The sequence below is a fragment of the Trachymyrmex cornetzi genome, unplaced genomic scaffold (assembly GCF_001594075.2).
Source record: "Trachymyrmex cornetzi isolate Tcor2-1 unplaced genomic scaffold, Tcor1.1 scaffold302, whole genome shotgun sequence".
Classification (NCBI taxonomy): Eukaryota; Metazoa; Arthropoda; class Insecta; order Hymenoptera; family Formicidae; genus Trachymyrmex; species Trachymyrmex cornetzi.
The window spans coordinates 532,856-548,266 of record NW_017297714.1 but is presented as its reverse complement, the minus strand read 5'-3'; the positions used below and the strand labels follow the sequence as shown (position 1 = coordinate 548,266).

Genomic DNA, 15,411 nt, shown 5'->3' with positions numbered 1-15,411 from the left:
ATATATATATATCAATATATATATTAATAAATTTTATATATATATATACATATATATATAAACGCATAATGTAGGATTTAGAACATAGTTTATGTAAATAATTGTAACATTAAAGCCCAATCTGCAGTGTGTCTTTGTTTCCTATTTCTTGCTTTTTACCACATTTTACTTCTTGTCTTTTTGCCTCTTACCTAGTTTCTCCGTTTTCTGTCGCTTGAGGTAAAAGTTGCCAAACTTCGGAACAGACGAGAAATACGTGAAAAGAGACGCGATTGTTGACAAAACGATTGTAAAGAAGAAAAAAGGCAAGTAAAAAATAAGCAACAGGAAGCAAAGAACACATTGTAGATTAGGCTTTAGCATAATAGTTTGCACGTGCTTTTGATACATGTTTCTATATGTTTTAAAGCGCATTCAAAGACTCTCGATTCAATCCCATAACTCGAGACGAGCTACCGCGCTTGCATGTAAGCGTGTCAATTTTGCGGCATTTTGAAGACGGGGTTGACTACTTAGATTGGGAAGTGGGTGTGCACGGAATTCGCATAGAATTCCACAATGAGAAGGGTAATAAACGGACGGCTACTTACCTGCCCAGCGTAGCTATGGAGCAAGGTGCGTATTTGCGGCCGTAGAATAGGTCAAGCAATGGAAACTCCCACAAGGAGGTCTTTGTGAGGAATAATCTATAATCTGATATTCAGGATGGGACCAGATTCAAACGATAGATTCTCTGCTACATAAAGGTGGCTTCAAAGGCCTAGTCACACCCGATATCCGTCGTAGCCTGAAACTGACTCGCTATCAAAGCGAGGAGGTCACCGTGAGCTATCAGGATTACATGACGCATTGTCACAATCGAAGATGCTAGCAGATCGCCTGGGGTCCCAGCCAGGGATCCCTGCTCCAACGATCCGCTGAGACTCGTTATAACAACACTCATATGGTCAATTCGCCTCATCTGCAAAACGATAGTGCTCGATACAATTCTTTCGTGTCTGGCCAACAGTGTTTACAGATTATCACGCAACCGAATCGCTCGACGTTCATACATCCATTACCCTTACCTCCGATTACTCCAGTTATGATACCGATACGTAACAATCCTCCCATTTGGTGGGATAATGCGGGTCCGTCCTATCCGTCTGCGCCGCTTTATCCTCGACCACCGCATCGCTTCTTAACGCAGAATGTTACGGAGCGTGGGGTACGTAAACGAAAATGACATTGGAGGCGGATCCTTCTTACAATTTTCCACTGTTTAAAGTGGTGCGTCTTTCTATGTCTTAGTGTACACAGCCTCCCATTTATGGTACCGCATGCTCCGTCTTGAGATTAATAATAAATCATATATGATGGCATTGTCTAATTGTTGCATATTTGTATTAAAAACAAATAGTGACTTAAAAAATTTTAAACTATTAAATATTATATTTACATTGATGTGTATGTTTGCCAAATACTTTAGAATTAAAAAACAATTTCTTCAAATTTTACGATTTCGGAGATTTATTGATAAATAATGAAAAGGCTTGGTTATATTACTGGTTCAATTATTTAGTAGCTATATTATTTATTTTATTTTTTGCATAAATTTATTTAATTCCCTTTTCATTATGACAATTAACTTTGCCACCATATTGTAAAAAATCTGTTTGTATTTGCATCGATAATACAATTTAAGAATGGTAATGAACATTTTTATAAGACAGTGATCACGCCTAAAATTCACTGCCTGTTTTCACATGATATAATGTACAAAATGATGTTGGAATTATTCCATTTTTTGTACAATGTATATGACATATAATATAATTCTTATACGTCAAGTGAAAATTAGTAAAATTTGTAAGAATATAATTTCTTTCTGTTAATGTTATTTATTGGTATAGAATATGCAATATAGAACATAAACTATGCATTAATTGCATTAGAAAAAAAGGATCTTGTTAAAATACATCCGTTATGCATTTAATCGCGTCAAAAAGACAGTAAGTTTGACAGAATAAATTTTCTGTGGTTAATTGTGATTTAGTTATTAAAGTATGAAAAGAAATCGTACGTAGTAAAAGATATAAATATTAGACATGTAAGTTAGACATAAAAGAAAAAATATATAAAAGATCTCATTGTGAGTTTGTGTTATTCGATTGATAAGTTATTGTAATTTCATGATAGTTGCACTACTTGCAGTATCTTATGCCGTGCATCTATTAATGCTTATTTTACAAATTTTAATTTTCCAATCCTACGATACAAAAATGAATTACTGATTTTTCGACGTTAATTCTACTTCCCTTGAATTGCCAGCTATTCTCAGTAGCGGGCTTTAAACACTGCCAATTTAATCGTCTTTGTGTTATGTCTTTTATATACTAATGCAATATTCGTTAAATAAATAAAATAATTGTTATTATATCTTATCTTTGTTGTAGTATGTGTTATTCTCCGTGTTTATCCGTTATAGTATGCGTTATTATTATTTACGTAAAATGTTTGCATCGATAATAATTATAGCGAGTTCCTAAAGTCTTGCCTTCTGTGAATCTTGGCATAAGAAACGTCCAACGAACTGCCACATACTGTCGATTCATGTGTGCTCATTTGATCTATCTATGGAACTCCATTTGTGTAGTAGACATTTATTACGGTTTATACGTATGAATGATACATTTTCATCAGTGAATACGAAATTAATTCTATCTAGCGTTGTGTAATTATATTTTGCGATATACAAGTAAATTGTATTCGTGTTTGTCGAAGAGTTTACGAAAATACAAAAAGAAAACTCACTTACTAAAAAAGTAAGTCATTGATGTTATCGCAATTCAATTAAATATATATAATCGTATTGAACACATTTAAGATCGATAATTATCATACGAATTTTACTGAATGAAATCATTCTGTATTTTATCAAACTGCCACAAAAATCTGTTCGATGTACGCATTTTGTAATTGCATAGAGTAAGTATCTCACATGTATAGTTTATACTTTTAATCTTTCTCTCGATAATTAATACTCGATAATTATTATAATATGAAATTACACGACGAAAATTATTAATAATTTCCAAAGTAAACCATACTTGTCAGATTAATATTTATTATCGTACTTGGCATCATAACTGATATCAATATAATATTAATACGATATCAAGCAAATGTACGCTCACTTTGATTGCATTTGTAAATTAATAATACAGCGAACCTATAGATTATTCTTTATTTATTCATAAGTCAGACACAGCGAATGTAACTCGTTCTCTTTTTCTCCCCCCCCCCCCCCCCACACCTCTTCCTCTCTCTCACTCTCCCTTCTATTCTCACCTCCTTAAATTAAGAAATTAGTAGAATTCATATAAAAATTACATCAAGGTACTATAGAATTCTTATTGCAATGGAAAGGTGAAATAAACTTTTATATTGTCATAAAGATCATTGTAATCAATTTTTTCCGTATTATTCCTTATCTCTTTCTCTGTTCGAAACGCTTTTCATGACTTATATATTTTAATATGTAATTTTAATATATATTTAGTATCACAAAAATGCAGCGAAATGAAACGTATTCTTATTTTGAATAAATGCAATAAATGTAAAAAAGCATAGTTGAAAAATATAGATTTATACATAATATAAAACATTTTGTTATAAGTTATATATTGTATATAAGTGTTCCAAAATTCGCGAAAATCAAAATATTTTCAGGCACGACAAAGTAAATAGAAGTTCTTGCAATTTTTGATTCCAAGCAGTAGTTTTCGAAATATAATTGCTCAGTTACAGAGGCTACATTAGGCAGGTCACTGATGTGAGCCGATAGTATTGATAATTGCGCAATGTATCCATTAATATGGTCTAAATTTAATGTATTAATATTAGAAAATATATTGCCATACGCTTAATTGCACAAAAACCATCAATTTTTTAATCAAATTTTCCATCGCACTATTTTCATTAAAATACGAAATAAATTATACGTTACCAAGTGATACTTATGGGTTAATTCTAATCGTAAAACTCGTAAAGTATTCTCGTAAAACTTTTAAGAACTTATGATTAGTACTCTAAATTTATGCGTATGTATCGTAAAACGTACAATTATTCGTAAATATCTAAGATTTCTTGTAAATTGTATGAGCAATAATTGTAATAGTAAGAAGCTGTCTGTAAAGATATTGTATAAAGGTATAAGCACTTAAAAATTCTTACAAGTCTTGACAAGAAGTTCTTGCAATATGTTGCGAGCCTTACGATTCTGCTTAGAATTTAGGCATAAAACTCACTTTAGATAATCTATAATTCGTATTTAAATTCACATCAACAGTTTAGATAATTTGAATTAGAATTCAGAATAAAATTTTGATTTTCAAATAGAATCGGCTCTAAAAGTGAATCCTATTTTATATTTCCATTTACAATATGTTACAATTCCCCTATTATTTATACAGGGTGTCCTAGGAAAAAGGTCATTCTGAATAATGATGTTATCGATTATTGTAAAAATGTTCATATGAATGCTTGTCCTGTTCCGAACGGTTTCCGAGTTCGGAACGTACAATTGCAAAATTACTGTTATGGACGCGTACTTTTTCTAATAATTAATTGCTCAAGTGACACGCTTTTTAAATCAACATTGTCATCATAATTGTAAATAAAAAGAAGCGCCAATGATTTTAAAAAATATCGGAATAATAATAAATGTAATTTAATTGTAGATTTTTATATGTGGCTTGATAACAACAACAAAACTAGAGAGCATACATGTAATTTATTTTAAATACATTTTTACTTCAGAGATATCTTTTTTAAACTTTGTAATAAATTTTCAAAAATTTTTTACTGTTCAAACTATCTTGGAAATCATTCGAAGTAGGACACTTACAAAAAAATACATACACAATAATTGTTCGTGAACAATAATTATTTATTTCAAGCTCATAATTTCAAAAGTTTATAAATCCGTAAATCTACAATAAAGAAGTTCATCACAAGCATAAGAGATTTATTAAAAATATGTTCTAAATCCTAATATAATACTTCAATCAAAATCATTAAATTAAAACAAATTCAATTTGCTCATTATACAAAGTCGCTTCTTCGATCAATTTTATATCCTTAAAAAGAAATAAATTCTTGTTTTGAATACATATTAATAAGTTTTTTCAAATTAATATTTATTAAAAATAACCGTTATTAAAAGAAAGAAAATAAATTGAATAATTATTTTTCTCAGCAATAGAATATTTTTTGTGTACACGTATGAACATTTTCGTTTAAAATAACTTATCTAGATACTATCTAGAAAATAAATCTTTCTTCCCGGGACACCCTATATATGTATATGTAGATATACATTATATATATAAATTTTTTATTGTGCAATGGGGCATGGTTGTGTGAGATGGCGCCGTAGTACCGCGCGCGAGTGCGATGCAACCGGCGTCGCGACGCACTCGCATCGAACTATCTCAGACCGATCGGAGTCGCGTCGCGTCGTAGACGCGCGTATCGGCCGCGGCGTCGAATCCTACACGGTTGAACGCGTTTTTCATGCATGCAGACGGAGCGCGCACACGGCGAGCACGTCATCGCCGTATTTACGTGCCGTGACAGTTCCTCGTATGGGAAAATTGACAGTGAATCCCGTAAACCGCTGCGATCGCCCGGTCGCCACGGGCGTCGACATATTGCGCGTGCTGTGTTTCAGACGGAGTTCTCGACAGTTTGTATACGCGGTTTTTCTCCCCGATGCCGCTCGTCCCGTCTCGTGCGAGAAATTAACAGTTCAAAAGGAATCGCGCGTCATTCCAACAACGACGTACGACTATGTGTTCGTTCGCGTTCGTTCACGCCGGTTCGTACGCTACGCTCCATGTGCGACGTAGTTGCGTGGTATCGTCGCTTCCACCCTCGCAAATGCGACCGGGGGTGCGCGATGGAATCGACGCTCAACAGTCGGCACGTCTCTTCGCAGCTGTCGCGGTAAGTAATCGCACGACTTTACAATGTTGCGGAGAAGTTGAGGAAATACGAATTGAGACATTCGCTTAGAGACTTGTGTTGCTTTCACTCGCCGAGAACGCTAATCTTGTATATAAACCTGTAACCTGTAACGCTAAATTAAATTCCTTCCGTGGACGAAAATGTCTTTTATATTCCATGTTGTATTTGCATTTTATTAATAACTCAAATATTATATGTTTATGTTTTCATACTACTTTTACATATTTTCAAGTTTATTATTCATATATTATTCATATATACGACAAAAGAGAGCAGATTTTAAATTTTAGATCTATAGATTAAACTGATGGACAATACTTTGCGTGTGTTCTGCGCATATTTTTAAATTATTATTAAAAAATTTAAAATCTGATTACCGTAACATATGAGTAATAAATTTGAAAATGCACCTACAATATGAAAATATAAATATATAATATTTGAATTATTGACAAAATTAAAGTATACCATGGAATAAAAAAGACATTTTCGGCCACAAGAGGGATTTTATGCTTAAATTTGTTTTATAAATGTTATATAATTTGCCTTCATGCTTTCGAATCACGATTATTATTTGACTCTTAAAACGTAACGAAAGTATCTGATTTTTTTAAGATAAATTTCGACAAATAAAAACATTGAACGTTTAAAAAATATATTACACATATTTAAGTTGAAAATATTAAAATAAATCTCTAACTAATAATTGAAAAATAATCGTGTTTGTATAAAATTTACGTTATGTAGATTATTTTAAATAAAAAAATACTTAAGTACTTTACAGTAAATTATTTTAAATTAAAAAAATACTCAAATATGTTATAGTAAATTATTAATTACTTTATGATAATAAATGGTGTCACATGAATAAATCGCTTTGTTATGTTTTATAAGTTGTAAATTTGATATTTTCTGGATATATTTTGAGAGTAACAGAAAATATTATTTTTCCGATTTTTTTTTGTTGAAATTTGTAATGTACTACACATGTTTGTGCGAATATATGTGTATGGCAACAAAGTGTTTTTTTAATTTGACTTATTACATCTCATTATTTTATTATTAATTTATTATTAAAATTGTAAGCAATTATAAATTGGCTGTGTTTCGACAGAGAAAGCAGTTCTACAATTGTTTAATAAAATTCTTCAATATGATAGCCTTAGTTTCTCACTGGATCTAAATGTATAAATCAATCATATTAATATAACAGTTACAAAGTTGCTTTCTCTGCTAAACGCAGCGATTGTTAAAAAATCGTTATTCTTATTCTGCTTTGCGATTTCAAAATGGCAAGTTCGTGATGATTTAAAGTTTAGTTTTCTTTTGTAAAAAAGAAGAGCTAGGTGATAAATAAATTTTTACACAAGGATCCTTGCATGTGATGACCACTCTGAGAATAAGTACGATGACGACTCGCGGATGAACGAGTAAACAAACGTCGTTTCGACGTCGGTCGATCGTATTGCACGTTAAAAGATGTGGGCGCGAAAAGAACGACAGGATGACGAAAATGGCGGGTGATGAAACAGCTGTTTTAACGCGCGCCGCGCCATCTGGTGGGGCGCGCGCGCGACACGGCACGCTAAGGCAACGAAGAGAACAACGGCGGCAGCGACGACGACGACGGCGGCGGCCGCGACGAGCGGACGATAGACGCGTATACGGGTCGTTCGTGTCCGCAGCTCGGGTCCGCAGTAGTCGACGGCGACGGTTAAAACGGTAAAATGGCTGCTGGTTGTTGCGGTACGAAAAAGCAGAAGCTCAACAACAATTCCGCGGGCGTACCGTGCAATGGCACAGCGGTGCTGTCGAACGGCACGCGTATACGTAATACGCCGATCGTGCAGCCCGAGATGGGTTTCTACTGCTTCGACGTCCTCTACTGCCAACTGCACCAACTTGACCCACCAAAACCGCCCAACTTCAGCAACGAAGCATTGTGAGTTTAGACCCACCGTACTGAGCTAGTCAGCGTCTCCAACGTATCCCTTCCTCCCTGTCCTAACTATGCGTCGCGTGCCACATCTCTCTCTCTCTCTCTCTCTCTCTCTCTCTCTCTCTCTCTCTCTCTCTCTCTCGCTCGCTCGCTCGCTCGCTTGCACTTGCCTTTCTCATGCGCGCCTTCATTGCCCCGCCTCCCCAGGTCCCTCTTTTGCCTCATTCTGCATCGTGGCACCTTTTTTTTCCTTTTCGTGGCTGTCCTTCTCCCTCCACCCACGCCAGTGCATCTCTTTGTTGAAACCATTACTGTGCTTTTGTGTCTTCAACCATCGTCAGAGTAAAGAGCAGAGAGGTGGAGACGAAATACAAAGAAAACGTCTCTTGAAGGATGCATTTTATTTTTTTGCAATTTTTTACTCCATCTGGCTTCTGCTGCTGACCTTCCGGTGAGGTTATGCCAGACACCAGCATTGTTTTGCTTTTGAATAATTTACTATAAATGTAAACATTTTTTGGAATTTGTTTCTCTTTACTTCCTCAGTTAGTCCCTTAGATTTTAGATCTTAGAGATAGAGATTTGTACCATGATTCATCTATATTTCACTACTTTACTCTGTTTTACTCCTTTTGTTTAGAAGAGATTATTATTGATCACACTAGTACGATACATTTTATTATAATGATGTTTACACGAACTGTTTACATAGAGATAGTAGTATGAACATTATTTAAATATTGATTCAAGAAGCTGGTTATTTAACAGTTTCGTACTTGTGTAACTAAAATTATTGAGAATTTCATTTAATAGCACATGTTCTTTTATAACAGAGAATTAACGTCCTGTGAATTAAGTTTTAAAGTCCTGTTATTATTTTTCCATTAACGTATTTTCTTTCATGTCTTTCTAGTCCCCTGTTTGTAACATGGACTATTGGAAAGGATATGCGACTACGTGGCTGTATTGGTACATTCAATGCCATGCACTTACATGCAGGACTTAGGGAATATGCTACTACTAGGTAACATATATACCTACTCTGGCTGGATAGTTCCACCTTTCGGTAAACTTCAACATATAGTTATTCTTTTATGTTCTTTTGTTCATCCATAGGTAAATTACATAGTTTATCCGAAGATGGAACAACCCTAAATTGGCTAGACTAAAATTTTGGATTATACTTTAAACAATCAATTGTGTTTTATAGTGCTTTCAAGGATTCGCGGTTTAATCCTATAACACGAGAGGAACTTCCACGCTTACATGTAAGCGTTTCTATACTGCGGCATTTTGAAGACGGCGTGGATTACTTAGATTGGGAAATAGGAGTCCATGGGATTCGCATAGAGTTCCATAATGAAAAAGGCAACAAAAGAACTGCTACTTACTTACCTGATGTTGCGACTGAACAAGGTTTGTAAATATATTCGTGTGCTGTGGATTATTAGTGGAACTATTCCATTAATCATCATGTTTCTTAAATGTATGCTTTCGTCTCCACTAAATTGACACATTTTTTGTATTAGGTTGGGACCAGATACAAACTATAGACTCGCTATTACATAAGGGTGGTTACAAGGGCTTAGTTACACCAGATATTAGACGCAGTGTAAAACTGACGCGATACCAGAGCGAGAAGATTACTGTAAGCTATCAAGACTACATGACACATTGGCATAACCGGCGATGCTAGCAGCTGGCTTGGGGTCCTATCCAGGGGCCCCTACCTTGCCAAACACCCGGCACATTTTGTTACAAAAATATTTCAGATACAGTTAATGCATCTTACTCACAATACAGTACCACTCAATATAACTCTTTCATGGCCAATCAACAGCATACGTTAGTTATGGTTCAGCCGAATCACCCCACATTTATACACACACTTCCGCTGCCACCAATTCCTCCGGTTGTGGTACCTATGCAAAACTATCCGCCATTCTGATGAAATTATGCATACCGCATCCTTCAGTACGCTATATCGTTATTCCTAACAAACTTTTGTAATGCAAAGGAATGAATTAAATGTTTAAGAGAATACAACTGAAGGCGGCTGTTATGTATCGTCTGTTACTTGAATTGATTATACATTTTGATTGTTTACTGTAGCATTTATTGTCTCTTTTTGTTTCATTATTAGTTATTCTTATGCGATTTATTCGTCTGTGAAAAGAAATGCGAAAATATAATCTTCAGTATGGTGGCAATGTTCTTCCAAAATATTTGTTGTAAGCATAAATAATATTGTCGGCATAGAAACATTTGTATATGGTAGATTCTTGTTCTCGTATTGTACAATTTTATGATTGTTAAATTTGAACTGAAAACGAAAATCTATTTGCGAGCAACAATGTAAGTTCAGTTTGCTGTCGAATATATGACTAGCCATTGATCGTTATAATGTAAATACTATACAATTGTAGCTTTGCCAATATGCCATCATGCTAGAACATTAGATACTTATATTAGTATTTGTGACGAGTAACAAAAAATTTCCGAATACATAATACTATTTATAATTAATTGTCACTATATTAGTCCATTCATTCTATAATGCACAAATTCATTATAGTCGCCTGTCTACATTACAGATTTAAATCATCAGCAAAAAACTTGTGAGTACAATAAAATATTTTAATTTTTTTTTATAATTAAGGAAAAATATTTAATTGGAATATTCTGTAAAGCAGCACAGATGCGCTATTATGTAGAACGCATAGAAGTTATTTTCTTTCTAAGATAACGTAATCGTTAATTATTCATATTTGCGTAATATTTGACACAATAACTACTATAACATCTGAACAAAATTTTTTTGTATCAATGGTATAAATTTTTCTTTTATGGCGGGAGCATGGAGTCTTACATAACGCATAATGCATGAAAAAATGAACCAATCAAAATCCTTCATTTTTTTCCTTTTCAATAATGAAATAAAATATTCTCATTGATTGATTTTTTTATGCCTTATGCATTATGCCAAAATCTGTGCTCCTACCTTTATATGCTTTCTATACAATAAGTCATTAGCTAAACTTTAAGTCTTAAACCATAAGAAATTGACCAATCACAGTCAAATGTGAGGAGAATAATCAGCTATGATTAGTCAATTTCTTGTGTGTGGCTTAAGGCTTAATAAACTTAAATAGTGGTTTATTTTATAGAAAGCCCATTACTGTTATTAAATGCTATCTTATATTGATTTATTTATAGACATTCATCTTTTTTATCTGTTTTTATTAACATACATGGACTTGTACAAGAAACATAAAAGTGACACGTAGATATGTCGTATAAATTTTTAATGTTACATATTTATACCATTTCTACAATGAAGTTTTAAATGTTTTGATTATAGTCCAAAGTTTTATTACAGCAAAGGGTTCGTTATACTAATAATAATAATTTCTAAAAATTGTCTAATTTTTTAAAATTTCTATCTTGATGCAAATTTCAAAAAAAAATTTCTAATTTTAAAAACTTTTATTATGATTTGCTTTAATCTATATCGGTAGATAAACTCTAGAATGGGACCTCTACTGTAAATAAGCAATGGACTACATCACCGCTAACAAAAAATAGGTATAGACATAATATATAGATGTAAGACATTAAAACAAAAATGACGATCTCATTGTGATGTTGATTGCTGTGCAAATCATAGTAATGACTCGTTCATTATAATGACATTCAGCTAAAATCTTTTCCAACTTAAAAATAGATAAAAGTAATATGGAAAAGAGCAAAAATACAATTGTATGTACTATAGATGCAATTGTGTAAATTATGGCTAATGTGCATTTCGTGAAATGGCACAGAAAATGAAAAACATCTGGAAAACATCTGTCAGTGTATGTACCTTAAATGCGTGGTATGTTAAACAGCATTGTCACATATAAATAGAAGAGAGAAAGTTCAGGCATATTTTATATTAAACTGTCTTGCTTCTTAGATTCCACGGCTATATGATAGCTGATTTCATTCACTGCCAACATAACCATTGTTGTAGGTATTATACAAATCCTACTCCTACCGAAAGAATAAACGGATCATATTGTTGTACTTTGGTTGAATTGATGCGTGTGCATCTGGTGTTATCTTTTATATATTCTTATCGCATACACATAGTTCCTGGGATCTCCTTGCTACTCGGGCCCCTGTATGACGTCCAGTAAACTGCCAGTAATATACTTAACTCTAGAGTAGTTGGCAAATCAAAACTGTGGTCACCTGTGCCCAATTTGACTTTAGAAACCAAACTATATGAAGAAAGATTTCTTTTTTTTTTTTTCTAATTAAAATATCTAGAAAAATGTATAATATAGGCATATGAAATAAGAATACTACATTTTTGTTTGTATAAGCTGGGGTAGAAATTCAAGAAGTTCCCAAATTTAATTATATGACGTTGAAGTAGTTCGTTTAACATAATAGAAGAATAAGCGTAATTTGACCTCGGTCGTAATTCCCATCTATTAAATATTGGAAGCTTGCGTAAAATACTTCCAGATTTTTCCACGATGAAATATGTATCTAATCGGAATAATTGAAAATATCGAATTTGCTATTTTACTTGAGCCTATAAGTAAATTCGTATTATATTTAACATTAATATGAAATAATACATACGTTTGACTCGATATTAAGTAAGTTAAACTTTATATCAAATAAGTGAGTCAACATTATATGGAAAAATTCTCTTAAATCAGAAAAGTCGTATGTATTATCAACATTTAAAGCAGCGATCTTTTTAAACAGTTGGAAAGCGTTTATTACTGTAACAAATCATATGGTGCCTAGATATTGGATTAATTTTGAAAAAAGGAATAGATATGTACGAGACGCATAGTGAATATCAGTGAATGATTATGAACTAGACATCTTATAATATTATGTCAACGATGAAATAAAAATACATTTTATATTCTACAAAATACATTTTATATTTTTCTGTTGTCCTTATAATATTAAATATTGATCTAATATAGAATGGACTAAAAATATCAATAAATATTTTTTCAACTTTATATATATATATATATATATATATATTTTACTACAATTATATATACAATATTATACTATAATACAATAATAAAAAATTCAAAGAATATTATTTTTTAATTTCTGCTCTTTTTCTTCTTCCATTAAATACTGCATATCTAACATTCGAAGGTAAGATTTTATTTCTGAATACGCTATAAAACCAGCCAATAACGCATGAAAAGTGAAAATCATTGCAATCTTGGGAAATATCGGCTGATAAATTGATAGGGTACGTCTAAATATTCCTCTTATGTCAGTTATGTGTGGCACATTATATACTCCACTGCCAACAGTAACCTATGATTCAAATATAAGATGTAATAGAACTAATCAAAAGAATATCAATATCGTGAAAAACAGTAATAGAGAGCAAAATTTCGTCACTTACTGAGAAATTTGCAAGTGGTACAAGTATCAGTGGCAAAAACACTCCGCTACAAGTTTGCATAAAAGCGGACATGGACTCTATGCATAGAGGACATGGTATCTCTAATAATAATAGCTTATTCATGACCAACTGAAAGATATATATAGTATTTTGTATTATCAAATTCCTTGCTCGAGTCATTGGTCCAACTCATACAACATACTTTATTCAAGAGACATTTTGAGAATGTCCTTAAGAAATTCATAATAGAGCTCTAGGTGTACCAGAGTAATGCAAAGGCCCATCTATTGAGAAACCTGATAACCATATTAAAAATTTACTAAGCTTATTTAGGCTATCTAGATTATTCAGGTTTATTCACTGAGTCTTGTACTGAGCTTACTTATTCTGTAAAGAAAAATGGATTGAAATGAATTTAGATATTTGAAAGTATGCATTTGTAAACATTGAAATAAATCCTTTTTAATCCCAATGCATTTTTATTTATTTATAGGATTTGCATAAAGCATATTTCTATGCCTTTTAATTAAAAACAATTTCAGTTCTTTAAATGCATCGTGAATATTGCTCAATTTAAAACCTTGAATAGGAAAAAAGTTTTTCAATCCAATTATATCTAAAAAAAGTTTTTCCATCCAATTGAATATAAAAAAAGTAAAAATAAACCAAGTACGCATTTGGATGAATTAAAATGGATTAAAATTTCAATTCATTTTAATCCATTCTCGCTTACTGGGTATTATTTATTATTTACTTATGGGACAATAGACTAGGTCAAAAATAGTGGTCAAAATAGCCAATGAGAAAGTTATTAATATTTGGCTCAGATAAAAGAATTGCGCTACTCGGATACATCTAGAGCTATAGAGAGAGGACATAGGGATGTCTTCTAGATGTCTTTAAAACCTTGAACATCATGCTGTATAGGAATTTAATCGGTTTTTCCGTCAATACCTCCGTATGGACTACAGCTGTCACTGCAGCTGGCGATACTGCGAGACCTAACACTGTAGGCAATATTCCGTAATCTCGGATCTTCATCTTCGCTCTAAATCGGTGATTCAAATAAAGACTAGTAATCACCGTCGTGCCGATCAGAATACCGCGTCCAACTATCAATGGCCATCTAGATTAAAGGATTTATTATTTTACCAGGTGTTACTGTGAAGAAAATTTTTTTTGTACAATTCTTTGTGCCCGCACTAACAGGTCTAAACGATGAAATAAATCGTCTAAAGTGTTGTCGAAAGAGAAATATGACTTTTCAATAGAGAATAATGTAATACGGTTATGTACACATCGCTCCGTGGTTTCCAACTTCTGATGATATGATACTGTTTCGCTATACGGTCGCGTTTCGTGACAAAGGAAGGACTTTTCGATTCATCCTGCTGTGCATTGCGGATTATAATTCGTTGTGGCTGTGATATATCACCCATCCTTTCTATGAGTCTTCGTGATATTCGTACAAAACACGTACTCTACGCACAAGTAACAACTTAAAACAGGCATAACGTGCTTTCGACTTTCGACAGTGTTGCCAGATCCCACCACTGTCCACGTGAATATGCTATACGCATGCGACCAATCAAAATTGTCAAAGTGTGACGTCACAGATAAGTGGTAAATTAAAATCTGCTGTTTTCAAATACTATCTTATGTTAGCGGCATGATGCATCGAAGTGTTGGGAATATATCATAGCTGAACACGAGCAAAATTATATATAGTTTAAGAATTAGAAAGAATAAGGGCACTAGGAGTCAGGCGCAGAAGACGTCGCGCAAATAATACACCTATGTGAATAAAGAAATGTGAAACTTCTTTATTCATTAAACGCGCTTACATGTTTCGATTCACTTTTAATTATAATCTTCAAGTTATTCGATAAATTAGTTCTCCATATTCTATTTTTCGATATTTTCTAATTTCTTTTTTCTTTTTCCTTTTTCTTTCACTCTTTTTGATTTTAATTCCGACATTTAAATTCTCGATGTAGGGGAACTCACCATGACAGGATAACTTTTA

At 32.9% G+C, this 15,411-nt stretch overlaps 2 protein-coding genes across 2 annotated transcripts in view; one reads left to right on the top strand and one right to left on the bottom strand.

Moving 5' to 3' along the window:
- Positions 1–10,581, top strand: part of LOC108762483 (uncharacterized) — a 12,351-nt gene extending 1,770 nt beyond the window's left edge. The window contains exons 3-9 of the mRNA XM_018509503.1: positions 410–615; positions 705–849; positions 928–1,221; positions 7,727–7,951; positions 8,862–8,972; positions 9,159–9,364; positions 9,478–10,581. Of these exons, the coding sequence (XP_018365005.1) occupies positions 410–615; positions 705–849; positions 928–1,221; positions 7,727–7,951; positions 8,862–8,972; positions 9,159–9,364; positions 9,478–9,644 (1,354 nt within the window). The 3' untranslated portion in view covers positions 9,645–10,581. The remainder of the gene's footprint in view (positions 1–409; positions 616–704; positions 850–927; positions 1,222–7,726; positions 7,952–8,861; positions 8,973–9,158; positions 9,365–9,477) is intronic.
- A 2,473-nt stretch (positions 10,582–13,054) lies between these two features.
- Positions 13,055–14,926, bottom strand: LOC108762491 (uncharacterized). Its single transcript, XM_018509512.1, has 4 exons — positions 14,682–14,926; positions 14,340–14,511; positions 13,386–13,514; positions 13,055–13,294 (listed from the first exon to the last, which is right to left on the bottom strand). The coding sequence occupies exons 1-4, from the start codon at positions 14,822–14,824 to the stop codon at positions 13,055–13,057; spliced, it is 684 nt and encodes a 227-aa protein (XP_018365014.1). The 5' UTR covers positions 14,825–14,926.
- Positions 14,927–15,411: the final 485 nt, after the last annotated feature.

What these genes read in the sequence shown, in the direction of transcription:
- LOC108762491 (XM_018509512.1), bottom strand. Translation starts at nt 14,824, where the DNA reads ATGGGTGATATATCACAGCCACAACGAATTATAATCCGCAATGCACAG. An exon ending in TGGAAACCACGGAGCGATGT is followed by an intron (nt 14,512 to 14,681) that starts GTACATAACCGT and finishes CCTTTAATCTAG; the next exon opens with ATGGCCATTGATAGTTGGAC. An exon ending in TACCACTTGCAAATTTCTCA is followed by an intron (nt 13,295 to 13,385) that starts GTAAGTGACGAA and finishes TTTGAATCATAG; the next exon opens with GTTACTGTTGGCAGTGGAGT.